The sequence below is a fragment of the Heteronotia binoei genome, chromosome 21 (genome assembly GCF_032191835.1).
Source record: "Heteronotia binoei isolate CCM8104 ecotype False Entrance Well chromosome 21, APGP_CSIRO_Hbin_v1, whole genome shotgun sequence".
NCBI lineage: Eukaryota > Metazoa > Chordata > Lepidosauria > Squamata > Gekkonidae > Heteronotia > Heteronotia binoei.
This window is the reverse complement of record NC_083243.1, coordinates 169,743,625-169,764,221: the sequence shown is the minus strand read 5'-3', so window position 1 is coordinate 169,764,221 and position 20,597 is coordinate 169,743,625. Positions and strand designations below refer to the sequence as shown.

Genomic DNA, 20,597 nt, shown 5'->3' with positions numbered 1-20,597 from the left:
CTGTAGTCCCACAAGTAGAGGATTCTTAACAATTATTATAATTTCAGAGGAGTAGCAATAAAAAACTAGGACCATACTAAAAACTCTAATTCCCACAACTCAACTATGAACACATGCGCAGTACCAGCCTCAAAAGCGGAAACGGGCGAGTCTTTCACAAGCCCCGCCTCCTCTCATCAAACGCCATTTTGTCAGCTACTATCACCCGCCATACGACCGTGCTTTTTTTTCTTAAAGGAGAAGCTACAGTGTTTTTTTTTTTTCCCATCTCTCCAAACATGGAACTTCGAAAACCGAAGGCGATGTGAAAACCAGGAAACAGGTTTTCCAAAGGTACTTGGTTTCACTTTGTTTCAATTCTTGCAAACAGAGGCTTCGGAATTCCAAACAGGGCCAAACTGAGGGGGGGAGGGGGACGACGACAGGACCAACGGTTGCCTAGGAGTAGTGTCAGCTGATAACCTCTTCGCAACTGGAACGCGGGGAGAAGGACGCTTCACACGGCGCAGGCCGAGATTACAGTTAAACGGTTTAGTTGTAGGAAGCGCGCGCCACGGCCGGGCTTGTGACTCGGCACGCGCGTTCCCGACGTGACTCGCCAGTTGATTGGCCCGTAGCGAGCCAGCCCGGCTTATTGCTCTGATTGGCAGGGTGGGCGGGCAAGGTCCTACATCTGTTCTCTTGATTGGTTGTCGTAGGAGGATCTTGCGTCCGGCTTGAACTCTGAACTTGTGTTTCATTGGTCTCGTTCCCACGGAGGGGGAGGAGACTTCCGAACAGAGGCGGAGTGAGCGGTAAGCAGTACTGTCAGGAGCGGGAGTGGGAGCCGTTATCGGGGCCCCCTCCGCCAGCTGCTCCGATGCCGGGAGCGTCCGAGCAGCCGGAGACGCAGAAAGAAGAGCCACAGCAGCCGGACGGAGAAGAGGAGTGCACTCCGCCTCCCAGCAGCCGCCGGCGTCCCCCGCCCCCTTCCAGTGTTACCGTCGACCTAGAGGAGGAGTCTGGCGGCAGTCGGGTGCTCCGGGGGAGCCGGGAGCGAGGCCGGGCTGCCGCCGCTGCAGCAGCCGCCGCCTCACGACGAAGGAAGGCTGAGTACCCTCGCCGTCGCCGCAGCAGCCCCGGCGCCCAGCTGAACGACGAGTCTGAGGAACTGTTGCCTGGCGTTGAAGCCGAACCGCTGCCAACTGCCACTCTGCTTGGCGTTGCCTGCAGGAAGGCGTCTCCGCGCGGCTCGTGAGTATTCCTGGAGGGATGCGCGCTCCTTCCTTGCGGCCCTACCGTAACGTTTTGACCCGAGGGAGTAGCCCTCCGTAGTGACAGATGCCCTGGTAGCACAGACAGAAGTCCGCCTCTTTACTTTCGTGGACAGTTAGATGCACCTGGAAAGCTCACAAGCAGTAAGGCGTGAATGCAGCAGCCCTTCCTTATTGTTTTTTTCCAGCACGTGTTGCTCTGTTCTGCTCCTTCTCGCCTTTCTTAGATGAAACCTCCTATAGCTGTACAGGTGTCATTGGCTTTTTATCCTCCCCACTCTAATGAGGTGCTTCGGCGTTCTCACTGAAATGGTTTTATTGTTGTGGGGGAGGGGGGAGTCACAGTAATAAGTTAGCATGTGAAGCTATTTAAGAAAACTACCTAGCTTTGGGCCATTGTTTCAGTTTTGTGCTGTGGTTGGAGGACAATTTATAGTTCACTGTTCTCACTGAGTCTGTAGGCAAATTACAAAGTATTAAAATAATGCTCCATAATAACTGCAATAGACTATTAATATAAAACTAGAAAGTAACGCAGATTTTTTTAGAGGTCTAAAACCAGGCGTACCATGTGGAGTACAGATAATAGATTACAAAAACGGAAGACAGTGTAGATCCAGGGGGGTAGCCATGTTGTTCTGAAGCAGCCAGTAGCACCTTTTAGACCAGGGGAGGTCAAACTTGGTTAATGTAAGAGCCACATAGATTAAATATTAGATATTTGAAAGCCGCAAGACAGGGAGGGAAGGAAGGCAAATAAACGGAGGAGGAGGGAGAGATGAAAAGAAAGCAACTTTAAATGCATTCTCCAAGCTGGCTGAGGTGGGGGCTTTGAGAGCCACACAATATATGTGGAAGAGCCACATGTGGCTCAGGAGTCACAGTTTGGCCACCCCTGTTTTAGACCAACAAAGCTTTATTCTGGCTATAAGCTTTTGTGTGCATGCACATAAAAACTTTATACCCAGAATAAAACTTCATTGGTCTTAAAGGTGCCACTGGGCTCAAACTCAGAAGACTATGTAGTAAGAACAAGATAATATGTAGTAAGAGCAAGGTGATACTTAGCAATAAACTGTGAGATAGTTAAATTGCCTTCCTCAACCATTTCATTATATCATTTTTTTAAAAGCCAAGTTAAATATTTCTGTTTTATTCATTCATGTGGAATTATAGAAGTGAGGGAGAAGAACAGAAGTGTTATACTAGATAGTAGTCAACATTTTACACAGCTGTAGACCTTGCTTCCAAATAAACATTCATACAGTTGCTCTGAATGTTATCAGAATTTAACAGAATGGGATCCAGATCCTAAGTAATTTGCTGGTTCCTGTAATAGGGTTGTCATGAGCCATGTACAAAATTAACAAGTGAAACGAGCTTTTCCATTCTAATGTTATATGGGGAAAGGTATTTGATAATAGCAATGGTGATTACCTGTTGGCCAAGCTGTAAAATAGTAAAAATTAAGGTTTTCAAGCAGACATAGTCCCACTGATATCCCTGAATGGCATTATAAGCATTAAAAGAAGTTAACCAGATGCAAGTGGAAGAAAATAGCAATGTATGTAAGATCAGGAAGAATCTATTGAGTTCTGGGATATTAATGTTTATTGTCACGTCTTAGGAGTCACTAAATTTTTCTTAAACCTCTTAATTATGCACTTGTGATAAGAGCTTATGGCAAGACTGTTCAGGAAGGAAACTGAGTTTTATTGAAGCAGTTACAGTACTCTGAATGATTTGTTCCTTTCAGGCTATCAAGTGTTTAATTGTTATAGTAGAAATTCACCACTTTTTAACATTTTGTTTATTTCAGGTACCTGGAAAAAGCTGTTGTGAAAGGTAATGTTTACATGTTTCTCTAAAACGAAGTCTGTTTTAGATTCACTTATTAGTCTGTTCTAGATCCACAAAGAAACTGATAAATTAGTAGTCAGAAATATTGCTTCAGGATGTTATATCTGTTGTATCTCATAGCTGTTGGTTGATCTGTGAATTAGGGCCATCTTTATAAAAATTCACATAAAACATCCAGTGCCTAGTGCATTCCATGAGCTAATGTAACATCATTTCAAGTACTTCCTTTTGTTGATTCTGAACGTACTGCCATGCAGTTTGGCTATTTTGCAGTTGCTTTACTTGCCAATTATTTCTTTTTGTTAGTAATATTTTATGCAGTTGTGCAGATATATTGACAGAAGTCGTGTAGCATCTTCACACAAGTTAAAAACAAAGAACTCAGTCTGCTTTTTTTGCAGTGTTAAGTATTTCCTTTTGTGTGTTTTGTTAGAAGTTATGCTATCCCGTACTCCTGCTGTCTCTGCTGTTGCTATCTAATAGACCAGGGGTGGCCAAACTGTTGCTCAGGAGCCACAGGTTGCTCTTTCACACATAGAGGCTCTCGAAGCCGACACCACCCTTAAGGCCATTGACTTAAATGAATTTCGAAGAATGTAATTCTTCTTAGGATTTCACTGTTGGAAAGTTATTTCCATCTTGCAGAAATTTCATTTTCAAAATACATCTCTATTGGGTTTATTTTTCAGAAGGTATTGAAGCCTATATAAAGACAGATTTTTACCAGTTGTGGCATTGAAGGATGTGTGAATATTGATTTGGCACTGTTTTCTATTACTAACTTTTCAAACAAGGACTTTTAAAACCCACCTATTCCTTGGTAGTTATGAGGGGAAGGATCATACATTTACTTTATTCAGAACAAATCTGCCCTTCGTCTTGGGTAAGAGCATTACGATTGTACATGTTCTTTTAAAGTATCCTTTATATGCGAATATCAGGAGACACATTTCACCATGTTTGCCAATTCATTCTGATACGTACTCTTATGATTTAGTTACATATCTGTTCGCTGACAGTGATTTTAAAAAGCAAAGCTATAGGAGTTGCAAAATTTTTTTGCTCAGTTGTCTATTTGGTGATAAGTGATTTACAACAGCTATTTACTGCTCTAGATCGATGTATCACAGAGCTTTTATTGGATAAAAGGAGAAGAAAACCCATGTGTAATAGTTAAAGCACTTTTAAAGGGAATAATTACCTCTTCAGTGTTCAAACAGCTATTGGAGGAAGATTTACAGATGAAGAAGATATTGTATAAGCAAAATTGTGAGAGGTTTGTTTTCTTGATACCTCACATTCCGCATCGACATACATTGATTCTACACACGCTGTACTCAGAAAAAAGGAGGTGGAAGTAGCTAGCTATTCAGTTATTGCATTGTTAATGAAGTATTAGTAGATTAATTATTTTGCTGTATTTATATCTTTGGATGCTGGTCCAATGAATTCAGTCTGGAACAGGTGCAAAGAACAGTGTATAAGTGCTAGAATAGAAAGCTAATTAGGTTAAATCTCTGTCTTTAGAAGTTATGTCAGTTGTTCTGAACTAAATGTTCATATTTAGCATATTATCTCACAATTTGGTGGTGATCTTTATGGGGTGATTAATAGTCCCCATTTGTTGAGAGTTACAGGAGGAATAGAGTTTTATTTGATCTTTTCCAACTCAGTAATTCTAAGCATAGAAAGGGTTTTCCTTCTTGATCCAGGTATGTCTTTATGTGTTTATATCACAGATCCAAAAGAAGAAACGGAAGAGGAAGAAGTCACAACTATTATTGCTGCTGGTATCCCAGTTAGTACAGCCAGGCCCACTCGAGGCTGGCGTAGCAACAGGGCAACTGCAATTCACCAGTGTGAACCGGAGAATTCACGCAGTTCTAGGTCCAAGACTGGATCCCTGCATCTCATCTGCAAGTCAGAACCAAACACAGATCAGCTAGAATTTGGTATGTGTTTCATTAAATCACTTGGAAATGAAAATTTTGGAACTGTTATAAATTTGTGTTTTATAAGATGATGTTTACTCTCAAAGCCATAATTTGTGTGCCTTTGGCAGAAGTTATTTTTACTTCATATGGTTACCTCAAGTCCATGCCCACAAAATGGGGTAAAGACATTTTTAATAGTTAAAAAGCAAACTGTCTCCTAGGATGGCACATATTTCACTCCACTGATTTTCACAGACAACTGCAACAAAGTCATTCTGGTTGTTCCTGTGATGTAAAACTGTAATACCATGCAATTTTCTGAGAAGTCAGGGTAAATGGTCAAAAATCAGGGAAAATGTGATTACAACATTCTTTTGAAATGCCACTGCAGGAGGACAGATGTGGCAGTTAAAGTAGAAAAGTAGTGGAATACAAGAGCAATGATGCACACATTTGATAACTTGATTATGATTTTGAAAATGTTTATTGGCTGATAGTTGTCAACAATAAAACAGAATAACATGAATTTAAGAGAGCATTAGTTTGTGGAGAAGCTGACCATCACCTTGCAACTTTCTTGAACTCAGACAAACTAGAATTAGTTTCAGTTGATTTGAAGATATTGTAATGCCTCTGTATAGATCTATAATGTGGCCCCATTTGGAATACTGGGTACTGTTCTGGCCACCATATCTCCAAAAGGGCATTGCAGAGCTGGAAAAAGTACAGAGGAAGACAACCAAGATGATAAGGGGTTGTTGAAGAACCTTCTCTATGAGCAAAGGCTGAAGAGTTTGGGACTTTTCAGTTTAGAAAAGAGATGACTAAGGGGGGACATGATAGAGGTTTATAAAATTATACACGAGTGGAGAGAATTGACAAAGAGACATTTTCCTCCCTTTCCCAAAATACTAGAACTTGAGGGCATCCATTGAAACTGATTCAGTGTGGACAAAAGGAATTTTTTTACAGTGATTAAAATGTGCAGTTTGCTGCCAGGGGATGTAGTGATGGCTGCAAGAATAAACACCTTTAAAAGGGTATTGGATAGCTTCATGGAAGATAAGTCTATCAGGTGGCTACTAGCAGTGGTGACTGGGGAGAACCTCAACATTCAGAAACACTAATCCTCTGAATCCCAGGGCCAGGAGGCAACATCAGGGGAAGGCCTCAGCCTCTATGCTGGCCATCCAGAAGCACTGACTGGCCACTGTGTGAAACAGGGTGCTGGACTAGATTGACCATCAGGGCTCTTATTTTCTTAAAATGGGAATATTTTGAAAGGTCAGCAAATTGTGCATTATTTCTTCTAGCCAACTGTGACGTCCAGTCATGTCACAATACTACTCAAATAAGTTTGAGATTGGTTTAGAAATCAGACCTTATTTAAAATGTTAATTTTTGAAAAACAGAAATTTAGACACTTTATAATAGTTTGGCACAGAGACATGCTTTTATCTCTACTCAAAGGAAGTTGAAGCATTTCTGTCATGAAACAAACATTAGATGTTCACTTTATGTAAAGAAGACAAAAAAAATCAACAGAAGTATCAGGCTGAGAAGAAAAGTATCCTAACTGGTTTTCCATGAAAAGTGTATCCAAGCATGTTTCTTGTAGGCTACTAAAGGGACTTAGCCTGAACCTGGCTAAGTTTTATTTCTATGTATCAGTGGTCTACATAGTAAACATGTCAAAATGGGAGACTGATTGTGGAAAACTGTCCTCCTCTGAGACTATGCCCTCCGCACTCCACTTGTCTCCTCTCCAAACAGAAGCCAATTCAAGGACAAACTCTCTGAACTGGACATTTCTACAAGGAATCAACCTACTTGGCAAAATGTCCATAAAGACAAGCTATCTACTGTTCTCAATGGGAATTAGTGAAATGACAAAAAAAAAAAAAAAAATACCCTCTCTAACCTGCAGGCTGATAATCTTAACAATAGCTTCTCCAACAATATTGTCAGAGCACGGATTCAACCCTGCAGAAGGAATCAGTTTTTTCACATGGCCTTAATTGCATCTGCAAACTCACACCTAGCACAATTATTTAGGACAGTTCGGTCTTTGACTACCCTGTCTCAGGGCAGACCAAATGATAGGGAATTGGATATTGACTGTGAGGCTTTTGCGAGCTTTTTCATGGATAAAGTCTTATTGCTCCGCCATGAGACAGTAAATGAGCTCGAGGTTCCATGCATGTCTTCTGGTCTGATTCTGGAGCAGTTCTCACAACTCAGTGTGGAGGAAGTTGACATAATTCTTGTTGCTGTTCACCTGACCACATGCAGTTTAGATCCACGTCTATCATGGCTAGTTGAAGCTAGCCCGGTAGAGCTACGGGGTCTGTAAGGGGAGTTGTTAACAGGTTCCTGTGTCACGGGCCCTTAGGGCAGTGGTCCATCCTCTCTTGAAATCACTGGACCCGGCCATTTGGACAAATTATCGGCTGGTGTAAAGCTTGCCTTTTTTTGGGCAAGATAATTGAGAGAGTGGTGACAATTCAGCTGGAGGACTTCCATATTGGACCCATATGAAAAGTGTATCCAAGCATGTTTCTTGTAGGCTACTAAAGGGACTTAGCCTGAACCTGGAAGTATTCTATTTCTATGTATCAGTGGTCTACACAGTAAACATGTCAAAATGGGAGACTGATTGTGGAAAACTGTCAGGCTTTTGCCCGGGCCATGGGATGGAGTCAGTTCTGGTCTCCCTCCCAGATAACCTCCAGAGGCATCCAGATTGGGGCAGGTCAGCAGTGCTGTTGGCTGTGTTCGACACAGTCAACAATCCGTTACTGATCCACCACCTCACCAATGTTGGGATACAAGGGTCTGCCTTACAGTGGCTTTCCTCTTTTCCCCAGGATCGGGGTCAAAGGGTGGCAATAGGGGAGCAGCTGTCCCAGAGGCACCCACTTTTATGCTAAGTGCCACAAGGGGCTGTTCTCTCCCTGATGTTGTTTAACATTTATATGCGCCCCCTGCCTAGCTTGCCTGGAGATATGGGCTGGGATATCACCAATACGCAGATGACACCCAGCTCTATCTGTTGTTGGGTGGCCGGTCTGGCCATGACCCAAAAAATCTGGACCTGGCATTACAAGCTATGGTTGGTTGGCTCAGACTGAGTCAATTGAAACTGAATCCGACCAAGATGGAGGTCCTGTACCTGAGTCATGTCGGTCTGGGGATGGAACTCTCACTCCCCACGTTCAGCAGGGCATAATCAGTACTGATGCCAAAGTTTAGGAATGCTCTTGGATTCTTCTCTGACAATGGAGGCCTGGGTAGCAGTCACAGCCAAATTGGCTTTTTGTCATCTCCAACTAGTGAGGGAGTTGGCCTCCTCAACTGCGAGGAGTTGGCTTCCTCAACTGTGATGACCTAGCGACAGTGATCCAGGCTATGATCACCTCAAGACTAGACTACTGTAATGCTCTCTACATGGAGCTGCCCTTGTCCGAAAACCAGAAGCTTCAACTGACGCAGAATGCTGCAACCAGGCTGCTATTGGGTCTCCCCTTGAGGCAGCACATTCAGCCTACACTGAAAGCTCTGTACTGGTTACCAATTGCATACTGGATCCATTTCAAAGTGCTGGTTCTTGACTTTAAAGACCTATATGGCCAGGACCCTACATACCTACGGGACTGCCTTTCCCCACATGTTCCCCAGAGGGTACTACGATCTGGGTTTCAAAACCTTCTATCTCTGACCCTGGGTTGGCTGCAACTTGAGCAAAGGCCTTCTTGGTTGCGCCCCATGCTGGTGGAATGAGCTCCCTGAAGAGGTTAGGACCCTGTGGGATCTATTACAGTTCCACAGGGCCTGTACGATGGAGCTCTTCCACCAAGCTTTTGACCGCTAAATTTGTCACCTCTGCCTGGTCATATTGAGCTGGTATCCTGTTTAGACAAATCAAACTGATCACCATAGAGCCTGGCCTCTAGATTTGAATTACATCTGGAGATTATTTGAAGAGAACTGCTGCTACACTGCCATCACAAATGTAGTATGAATATAGTACTTAATGTCATTGTATTGGCTGTTTTAAATGGATTTAATGCTGTAATTGTAATTGGTTTTAACTGGTTTTAGTGTCTTTGATTTGCCTATTGGCCTTGTTCACTTCCCTGAGCCTGCTTCAGCGGGGAGGGCGGGATATCAATAGAATTAAATAAATAAATTCTATTTCACCAGATCCACACAGATTATTCAGTTCTGTGGGTACCAGGAAGAAACCTTTTTCTGTTGTCTGTGCCTGAAGGCGTACTTTGAACATACACAAGAACAAAACAAGAGTAAACAGGCAGCATCTTCACAACATACCATCACACTATCTACTGGAGAACAGTTACCAGCTGTCCAACCCACCAGTGAACAAGTTACTTACCATATACCATCAGAACAATCCTACAAGAAAAGAGACTCCCCATGGACTCCTGATGGTCACATTACCACACTGGATCTCTACATAGAATGCTTTTGCCATAGGATTCAAACTGATGTGATCAACAGAAACATTGCATATAGCACAATTTCAACCATGCTGAAAGGAAGACCATAGACAGTCTCAGGATCAATCTGAATATTAGAGGCAGACAAAGGTGGAGCCATTGTCATCATTAATAGATCAGACTACATCCAGGAAGCTCAAAGACAGCTCTCAAATATTCCGTTTTTTTCTTCCTTTCTTTTTTTAACAAACAACTGGACTCAGACCCCACAGAGGAATACAAGAAAGAACTAAAAATGTTATGAAGGAATTACCCCTGCATGTTCAGGAATAAATCCTTTCAGACATACGACAGAAACTTCAACCGGGTACTTTTTATCTTCTACCCAAAATACACAGTTCTGGCAACCCAGGATGCCCCGTTGTCTCGGGCATAGGCACAATCACTGTGGGAGTATCTGGATATACCGACTCTGTTCTAAGACCCTAAGCCATCAACACTCCTAGCTATGTTTGCAACATTACAGACTTTCTGGGGGAAATACAATTTTTGAACAACTTTAGAAAGAACATTGTTTTAGTCACCATGGATATGAGATATCTGTATACCAACATCCCACACAAAGATGGATTACAAGTCATAAGGAATATGATTTCTAATGACAGCAACACAGCTGACTTTGCCACCAAACTGTGCCATTTTCTTCTCACCATAACCACTTCAGATTTGGTGACAGCCTATTTCTCCAGATCAATGGTACAGCCATGGCCCCCCAGTATGCTAACATCTTTATGGCTGATTTGGAGCAACACTTCCTAAACTCCCATGCTCTCATGCCTCTTATACCTGTGCTGCATTTATGACATTTTTATTATTTAGACACTTGGTAAAGAAGCACTGAATATATTCCAAAAAGCATTCAACAACTTTTACCCCACCATCAACCGGAAAGGAAAGGTCCCCTGTGCAGGCACCAGTTGTTTCTGTCTCGGGTGACGTTGCTTTCACAACTTTTTCATGACTTTTTTACAAGGTGGTTTGCCATTGCCTTCCCCATTCATCTACACTTCCCCCCCAGCAAGCTGGGTACTCATTTTACCAACCTCGGAAGGATGGAAGGCTGAGTCAACCTCAAGCCGGCTACCTGAAAACCCAGCTTCTGCCAGAGATTGAACTCAGGTCGTGAGCAGAGCTTAGGACTGCAGTACTGCAGCTTTAACACTCTGCGCCATGGGGCTCTTCACCATCAACCTGACAATGAACCAATTCTAGTCACTGCTGTAAAAGTACACAATGATGCATAGACACCACCTTATACCAGAAACCTACTGACCAGCAAACATATCTAAATGCTTCCAGCTACCATCCTACACATACCAAAGGATCCATTGTATGCAGCCAGGCTCTACGCTACAGCTACATCTGCTCCAATTCTACAGACTTAGTACTTAGATTCTCACCTAAGGGATCTACAGCAAATCTTTTTGGAACTAAAATATCCATCTGATGAAGTTAGGAAACAGATTAACAAAGCCAGAATAGTACACAGAGAAAACCTGTTGCAAGACAGGCCCAAAAGAGACAATAACAGAACACGCCACTAGTGGTCACATACAGCACTCAACTCAAAACAGTTCAACACTTCATCAGTGATTTACAACCTCTACTGGATAATGATAGTTCTTTTTCACAAGTACGGGGGGGGGGGGGGCAAACATTTTTTTTACACAAAGGCTCACACACACACACACCTCATCTCAAACAGCTCTTCATCCACAATAATGCAACATCTAATTTGAACATGAATATTAGTATCAGAGCTTGCAATAAACCCAGATGCCAACTTTGCTGCCACATACATCTACACAACAGTCACTGGACTTAACAATATTATCTATACCATCTCTGGCCTATGCACAAGCTCATCTTCTAACATTGTATGTGCTGTTAAATGAGCAAACAGGTCAAACCCTATGCCAAAAGATAAAGGGACACAAATCTGACATCAAGAATTACAAGACTGAGAAACCTGTAGGAGAACACTTCAACCTTCCAGGACATTCAGTGTGTGGCTTCAAAGTAGCTGTTTTATTGCTGAGGAACTTCAGGAACAGACTAGAAAGATCAATTGCTGAATTATTACAACACTCAGAACAAAAACTTCCCCAGGACTTGAGGGTTATTGGCTTCTTATCTCACAACATATGCTAAACTCATTCAGTCCTTAAATATGTATACTCTCCAAGAAGGGCTATACATCCTCTTTATTTTAGTGAATTTCTTTTTTAATAGTATATTGGTATAGGAGTATAGTGTATTTTAATCTTGAATATTGCAAAACAAAAATAAAAAACTGTAGAATATTTGTACTTTAACTTTAATTTCTATCCATTTTTAATTATACAACAAAGTATTACATTGTTGCTTCAGTTAGGCCATTTAAGAATATTCATGGAAATTTTTATTGTAATTTTAAAACAAAATATGTCATTTGTTCACATTTGGAGATTGTCATTAAATTTCAATTTTTGTAATTTTTAAGTGGATTTTCAAAACAAATTAAAAGTCAACTTTTTAAAAAGTTCATATTGAAGCTCTTAAATGGTTTTATATTTCAGTACTTGTATAGTTTTAAGCAGTTTAATAAAACCTTTATTTAATGTAATATAACTTGTGTATCTTTTGACAGAGCAATTTTTGTTTGGTTATTAGGAAAATGGTAACTAAAATTTTAGTGGCAACTCTGAGAAAGTCATGGATTTCCAGAAAATCTGGAAATAATTTGGAATCTGATCTGGCATACTTGTTTGACTTCTAAAATTTTGTTTGAAAATACATGCTATGTTACTTTTGCATGCTGTGAAATTAATATCTGCTAAATTTGGTGTAGTGAGCCAGTTTGGTGTAGTGGTTAAGTGTGCGGACTCTTATCTGGGAGAACCGGGTTTGATTCCCCACTCCTCCACTTGCAGCTGCTGAAATGGCCTTGGGTCAGCCATAGCTCTGACAGCGGTTGTCCTTGAAAGGGCAGGTTCTGTGAGAGTTCTCTCAGCCCCACCCACCTCACAGTGTGCCTGTTGTGGGGGAAGAAGATAAAGGAGATTGTATGCAGCTCTGAAGAGCTCCATTGCGTGGAGTGATAAAGCTGCAGTACTGCAGTCGGAGCCCTCTGCTCACGACCTGAGTTTGATCCCAGCAAAAGCTGGGTTCAGGTAGTCGGCTCCAGGTTGACTCAGTCTTCCATCCTTCTGAGGTCGGTAAAATGAGTATCCAGTTTGCTGGGGGGGGGGGGGGGGTAAGTGTAGATGACTGGGGAAGGCAATGGCAAACCACCCCGTAAAAGGTCTGCCATGAAAACGTTGTGAAAGCAATGTCACCTCAGAGTCAGAAACAACTGGTGCTTGCACAGGGAACTACCTTTTTTTTTAATGCAGATCTGAGACTCTGATTCAGAGAGAAGAGCGGGGTATAAATCTACAGTCTTCTAAGTTTTCTCAGTAGCAGAGTTATGGGGCTTAAGTATCTGATTTAGAAAAAAATTAAAAAGATATTAAATGTGAGTAAAAAGTTCAGAAAATTGTAGCTATTTGAAATGTAGTTTTACTGGAACACATGTAAACATTTTAGAATATGATAACATTTGCCTAACATTAATGTTTCTTAATTTTTTTTTAAGTGGAATCCACATCAGAGTTTATTGAATTTCTCAGGACCCAGTTACAAAGTAACTCTGTGCTACTTCCCACTCCTGAGCATAAACCATTGGAATCTAACATCAGTTAATATTTAGTACATGTATATTTTATATTTCTAAGGATACAGTATTCCAGAGCAACAGGCTGAATTCCATGGGGTTTCTGCACAGCATGTGGAGACAAACTCAAACTTACGACTGAGCCCCTTCTCCCAACTCACCCTGTTCCTTCTCCTTCCCCTTCCCGGCCTTGAAGCTCATCTACAACAAATTCATGGCTTACCTTTGGGTCCTTAGGTCTCAAGTTCCCAACCTGCAGTTAGGAATTACTGTTTTATGTATTTAAGAAGAAAAAGGCTAACACCCTAATTTGAGAACACCAAAACAGCTGGAGTCACTGACGTTTTTTTAGGTTTTTGCTTGTCCAGTCTGACTGAAATAATATTCAATATGTTTCTTGTTTGAAACAATACATTTTTAAAAATGGAAACATTTAAGTAGAAAAATACCATTACAGAAAAATTTCTGGCCCACACCAGTGTCTGAAAGAAGCATTCCTCTGGATTATGTTGTGGAAATTCAGTGTGTTACATTATTTGCACATAGAATTATACTGCTAGATATACAGAAAGTACTATACTTGCTCAGAATAGTTATCTGATGTGTATCGTTTGCTTTTTAGAGGTCACAGAAGAGCATCTTTCTCCAACTGGAATCAGGTAAGAAGTTTTTATTGGTATATTCTTCCCCACCTGGGGTGCTGGCTAGATTACTGGCTGAATGTAGAAATAGTAGTTCAGACAAAGTGGCTATGAGTCTGAAGTGGTGTTTCAATATATTACAGGAGAAATTCAAGTAAAATAAATGGCAGTAACATTTTGATAAATGGCATTAAATGGGTCTTATAGTTCACAGAGCCCTGAGTTTGTTGCAAGATGGGCCAGCCCTACTCACTTAACCTGAGCCATTTTTGAATGGTTGTTCAGGAATTTAACATGCTAATAAAATGATCTAGAAAGCTCCATCTCAATATGTACTAATGATTTATCTCAGACAGCCATTTGTTGTGTGGTTCCCTGCTAATAGGGTCTCATGTTGAAAAATAAATGGAGGGTGAAATTACAATACAGTTAATGTCAGAAATGAGCCCATAAGATGCCAGAAGAATTGAAAGAGACCTGTGTGCTGTATCTGCTGGTTTATTATTATTACTCAATTCATTTCTGAAATAATTTTCAGACTTCATGCATTCTCTCTGAATGAGGGGAGGTGTCACTCAGTTGTGGGAAGGTTTGGAATTACTATCCTAGGCACTTTTTGACCTGTAGTTTTATTGTGTCAGTTCCTATACCCCACAGTGGCTTGTGGTATCTATGACACTTACTATCTGATTTTGCAATATAAAGGAACATTCATCCACTGTTTGTTTCAGCTGGCAACTTTCTGTATGCTTGCCTTTCTTTCGTCTGAAACTTAAGCTTCTTATTAAGAGAGAAAATATTTTAGCTGCTAGGTTAAAAGGCTCTTGAAGGAAAATTGGCTAAAGCAGGGTTTCTCAGACTTTTCTTTCCCGTGGCCCGGTTATTTTTACACTTCTCCCTCGTGGCCCACTAAAATTCAGGGGTGGAGCCAGGAGACTTTGGAGGTGGAGCTGGGAGACAGGAATTATGTCATTTCCTGTGGTGTCACTTCTAGGTCAAGGGCCAAGTGATGTCACTTCCAGGGCACTCCCCCAAACCTGCCTCTTCTTCTGAAGTAACTTTGTTTTCAGAAAAATCTCTCTGAAACTCATGTTTAGTCAAAATGGGGGTGGAAAGCGGGCGGTCCGTAACTTTTTCATAGATTCCCAGGGTCCTCTCTTTCCACCCCCACACCTGCATGCACCTATCTGTTTGTGTGGTGTTCTCCAGCTTGCGAGCACTCCTGATGCCCATGTTCAGTTGCCTGCACCACCTAAACACCCCTTCCTCAGCAGCACTGGCCAGTGTACAGTTGGGAGCAATGTTCCCTCTAAGCTGCAGAGTCTTGTGAGCAAAAATTCTACTTTGTGAGTTTCTGGCATTAAAGTTGTGAGTTACTGCATAAATTATTGTGCTTTGGGGCCATTTTTACTGAGCTAAGACAAAAATGTGTAAGCTGGAGGCTAAAAATCTGTGAGCTAGCTCACGCTAACTCAGTTTAGAGGGAACACTGGTTGGGAGTGCTGTTCCCATTGCCATCAGGAATGCCAGCACTGTGTACCACCCACACTGGGCCTTGACAGCTGCTCTACCTCAAAATATGCTGACATATTTAGCAGGGAAAAAAGCCTTTCCATCAGATGACCCCAGCCAGCAGCAGTTCTGCCCAGGGCTCATTTTGTAACCCCCCCCCCAAACTACTGGAATGCCCACTCCCCACCCCTTTCTTTGCCACCCAGGCTTCCCAGGGAAATCCCCCCAAAAGAACATACTGCAAGGCACATGAAAGCTCATACCTTGAGCTTTCATTACTTTCATATGTTTAAAGTGCCAGTGGACTTCATATTTTCTCTCAAACACTGGGAGTGGGGGAGAAGGAAGGAGAGGCAGCCCAGCTCCTCTCTGCACAACACAGAGAAGGTGGAAGGAAGGAAGCCAAATGGAGCTCAGGCTTTGCAGCCTGTGTTGGTCTTCAAGGCCAGCTTTTCTCTGCACAACACAGATGGGGGGAGGAAGGAAGCCAAATGGAGCTCAGGCTTTGCAACTTGTGTCAGTCTTCAAGGCTAGTTTTTCTCTGCACAGCAGAGGCAGGAGAAGGAAGGAAGCAAAAAGGAGCTCAGGTTTTGCAGCCTGTGTCAGTCTTCAAGCCTAGCTTTTCTCTGCACAGCAGAGAGATGGGAAGGAAGCAGAGCAGAACTCATGCTTTGCTGGGGGCGGGGCTAGCTTTGGCTTTTCTTCTGACCTGGTGTTGAGGCTTCTGTGCCCCGGTACCGGGTTGCAACCCTGCAAATGGGAAACACTGGGTTAAAGGATTTAGATCCTTTTAGTTCTGCTTACCGTTGCAAACATGTGCAATGAAACAATTGCTGTCATTGGATAACTAGAACTGTTGATTCTATCTTTAAACAAGTGAAATAAATGAGATAGCAGGTATTCTCCAACATGCATTTGGAAGTGGTTGTTCCATCCTTCATGGGAATCTGATTCTTCTTCATATTGCTTCCACACAGGATATCCAGTGTATACTACAGGTAGTACGAAACTCAGAAAAAGGGTGCCTACTACTGTTTTCTTACCCAAAAATATATTGCACATGTGAATAAACAATTTCAACACTCCCTTTCTTTTTTCATTTACAGTGATGAAGAAGAAATGCTCATCAGTGAAGAAGAAGTTCCCTTCAGAGATGATCCAAGAGATGAAACTTATAAGCCCCATTTAGACAGGTGCTTTGTATTCTGTTTTCGATACAGAGGGATTGTATGCTGTTAATCTGATCTGTTGAGATAATGTCTGTCAATTAGGACGCAAACCAAAGCTTTCTGTACTATTTATATCTGCTTTGAAAAGGAAATCAAAAGTACATGATGATAATTTATTTCCAGGGATGGAAGTTATGAAAGACTAGAACTTCTCAAGGTCCATGCTGAGGAATTGTTCAAAAGCTACAACACATAGTTAAAATAAAGAGGTTGTCTAAAAAGTCTTCATGAAAATTTCTTCTCTGTATCTGCAGGGAAATTCCAAAACAGAGAAAGAAATCAGGGAAAGGAAAAGAAGAAAAAGAGAAACCGAAAGAAATTAAAGTAGAGATAGAAGTCAAAGAAGAAAGTGAATTTCGGGAAGATGAGGAGCCACCCAGGAAGTAAGAGATTTTATACCTTTTGTATGCATGTCTGCTTGTTTTTCAATCCCAGATGAAACCAAGACCATGTCAGTGCTGACAACCAAACACAAGCAAAAACAGAAAAAAAACCCTCTGTTTCTTCTAGAATTTATATTGCCATATCACCAAAGTGTGGAATTAGGCTAGCCCAAGTAAAGCCTTTGTTTTGTAACTACAGTGTTACAGGGTATCAAGTAACAACAAATTGATTTCACATATTGCACAGCACAAGTAATCTGTTTCCTGGTGAGCAGTGTGGTTCTGCTTGGCTCCCACATTAATATTGATTTATTTACAAATTTTTTATGCCATCCTTTTGCCCATTTAAGGACCTCGAGGCAGTCAGCAATCAAAAACATTAAAAGAAGCTTTAAAATATGCATGCACAAACCAGCTTGAAGGATAATTAGTGAGAGAGTGCCAACCAAAACAGAAAAGTCTTCATCTTTTGGCAGACGACAACGATAGAGATAGAGAAATATCCCTAGGGAGGGAATTCAGTGACTTTGGTGCCATAACCACAGTAGGTGTGGACAGGCTACTAAAATATTTTAAGCAAGTCTCTGATATAATGACTACAAATAAAGAGCCATTTGTGTTTGTAGAGATGTCTTATTTATGACAAATTTTGTATTCAAATATACGAGTTTGACTCAAACTTGAATTGTATGAGTAGAAGGGTGCTTTATTCCCATAAAGGGATTTGGTGTATTACTTCCACTGTTTTTTCTCTGACACACTCACACACCCCACCACCACCACATTCCTAAGTGTCTCCACATACTCTAGAGTAATTTTGAGGTCTGTTCCTTTTCCTCCACAAGAATTGGTTTATTGGCTGATTTGGTTAAGAAGCAAATGGCAGCTTTTTTGCTGAAAGCTAGCAAAACCTCAAATCTACATGAGCAGAGTTCTAAAGAGAACCTGGTGATGTCTGTGGAATCAAAATGGGAGACTGAGCCGCTGGAAATCAACAAAAGAAAATTAAAATGGAATCTTGTGGCACACTTGAAAAAAGAGGACCGGAAATGGAGACCGACTCAAGCTAGGTTGAGAGGAACAAAGGCTGTGGAATTTTTCTCATCTCCTTCGAGAAGGATGACTGCATTAAGAAGTAAGAAGATGCATTTCATCCAGAAAATCATGATGTGGAAATCTTTCAGAAAGAAAAGTCTCCTGAACTAGATTTTTCTCAGTGGATAGCTGGACATGGACTTTGTAAGAAATTCTGATATGTGAAATTAGAAGGCTAAGTGAGACTTTTCTTTTGTTTTTGTTTTTGGGCTATAATAAGCTGTCTTGATTAAAACAATATGGATTTAAAAGTTAAAGGGCTAAAAAGTTTTTGAAAAGAATTTTATGTAAAAATAGTTTTTTAGATTAATTTTTAAGAAGGCAGATAATGTAATTTCCTGACAAATTGCTGAACTTGTTTTAATAGATGATAGTAGTTTCTATGTTGGTTATAGATATGGGTAATTCTACAAGTTAATCTATAATTTTCAGTGAGAAGGGTTTCCTGAAACGTTTTTATCTTGGATAGTTGGGTAGATAACTCTCAATAAGAACAGGTTTGAGACTTTCATTTTTGGGTCATAAAAAGTTGTTTTTTCTAGCCCAATAGGGATACAAGAGGTGGATTAATTGTTTAAAAGGCAGACAACACAGATGTTATGTAAACTGCTAGATTTGTTTTTTTTAATAATGTCCCCCAGGAAAAACTGTTCATATTGAAATAGACATAATACCAGGTTGTGTTTCTTTTTAGTTTTTTTAAGGATAAAGATATGAATTTTTCATGTCTCTGTTAATGAGGATAGTGATAAACCGACAAATTAGTTTGTGTTTTTTTAACAAGGTTAAGCCAAAGTAGTTAGTTTTGTGCTGAGACTCCTCTGACTTGTTCATATTTATGTGTTGAAGAACTGTTTAGACTTGCATTACAAATAATAACTTGGTAAAAATGTTTTATAATGGAAGATAAAGATAAAATATATGGAGAATTTTATACTTGCAGGTAGAACGAATTGGATATTTTATTTGGAGGTAGATTTAAAATTGATATATTTGTATTTTTCCTTTCCCCCCCCCACCTTTCCCATTCTGTATATGCCCTCCCCCCCCCTCTTTTTTTGTATCTGTGTTTATGCTTTTTCTTTTGTAGTTAAAACCAATAAAAATTATAAAAATTAAGAAATGTGTGGGGAAGGATGGTTTCTCCTTTGTGTGGTAGGCTTTTGTGGGAAGAGACAAGAGAGAAACAACTCTTCCTTTCCAAACTGAGTTATCCACAAATTGAATCCCCCCCAAACCGCCCCCCAACACTCATTCTTACATTCTGAATTGCAAAACCATTCCCCATTTTTGAAGAAGGGGAGTAGGTTGTTATACCCTGCTTTTCGAAGTTTGAAAGCAGCTTACAATTGCCTTTCCTTTCCCCCCAACAGGCACCTTGTGAGGTAGGTGGGGCTGAGAGAGTTCTGAGACAACAGTAACTGGCGCAGAGCCACCCAGCATGTTTCATGTGGAGGAGTGGGGAATCAAACCAGGTTCTCCAGATTAGTCTGCCTCTTAACCACTACACTCTGCTGCCTCTTCTGTTAGAAGAGTTCTTCTGGGTACTATATTTCTCAGGTCTTTCCCCCAGCACACCTACACATTCATATCATGCCCAGTGGTGGTCCTAGAGGCCTCTGAACCCTGTGGGCAGTATGAGAGACAGGACAGATACATTCCATAAGCTGAGCTCTGCTTTCAAGTCCTTGAATACAATTCACTGTGTCTTCAGTCCTGAGGGCTTGCATGTCTGCATGATCAGATGGCAGTTTGTGTCAAAATGAAGTTTTCAGTTGGTCTCATCTAGTGGAACTGTGTTTATTGACTTTCATCATACAGTGCAGAAACTAATTGTCCTTGTGCTGTGCTTTTAAGCACAAGGATTTCTTTTATTAACTGACTGACTGCCCTAGAGCGTACTCTTGCATCTACAGTTACGTTTTCTTGTTCTGTCTTCATGTTTTTAAATTGTTTTCTCTATGTTCTTGTCTTAGGAGAGGACGGAGGAGAAAAGATGACAAGAGCCCAAGACTACCCAAAAGGAGGTTAGTTGTCTTTGTTTTCTCCATCTTATATTTTTAATTCCTTTAAATCATGCACAGGCCCACCTTTCTCTCACATAATGGGACCCAAGGTGTCAATAGTAGAAATAAAATACCAGCAAAAAACTACAAAGCAAACAGCCAGTACAAAATAGAACAATTCCTGTGTTATATGCAGGATTAACTACTGCTAGTGCCCTTCAGGGCACCCAAAGTTCTCTTTTACTATTGTAAAACAATACAATCAATTTAGTTATTCAAAGATGCTCTTTAGACGGATCCTTCTTGCGTCTTTTGCTTCACATATAAAAGTGGAAAGAGAGTGTCTGATTTCTAGTTAATGCTAATAGAACTGGGAAAAACAGCCCGTGCTGTCTAGATATAGTTTCTCTGCTGCTGTCAGCAGGAAAGAGTAACTAGGATGTTTTCCTCATGAGTTATCTGCCCCATGT

The 20,597-nt window shown here is 41.0% G+C and overlaps 1 protein-coding gene across 1 annotated transcript in view; it reads left to right on the top strand.

Moving 5' to 3' along the window:
* The first annotated feature begins 219 nt into the window (after positions 1–219).
* Positions 220–20,597, top strand: part of ZFP91 (ZFP91 zinc finger protein, atypical E3 ubiquitin ligase) — a 31,281-nt gene continuing 10,903 nt past the window's right edge. Inside the window, exons 1-7 of the mRNA XM_060261220.1 lie at positions 220–1,233; positions 3,073–3,098; positions 4,853–5,065; positions 13,884–13,920; positions 16,521–16,607; positions 16,898–17,026; positions 20,098–20,148. Coding sequence (XP_060117203.1) covers positions 860–1,233; positions 3,073–3,098; positions 4,853–5,065; positions 13,884–13,920; positions 16,521–16,607; positions 16,898–17,026; positions 20,098–20,148 — 917 coding nt within the window. The 5' untranslated portion in view covers positions 220–859. The remainder of the gene's footprint in view (positions 1,234–3,072; positions 3,099–4,852; positions 5,066–13,883; positions 13,921–16,520; positions 16,608–16,897; positions 17,027–20,097; positions 20,149–20,597) is intronic.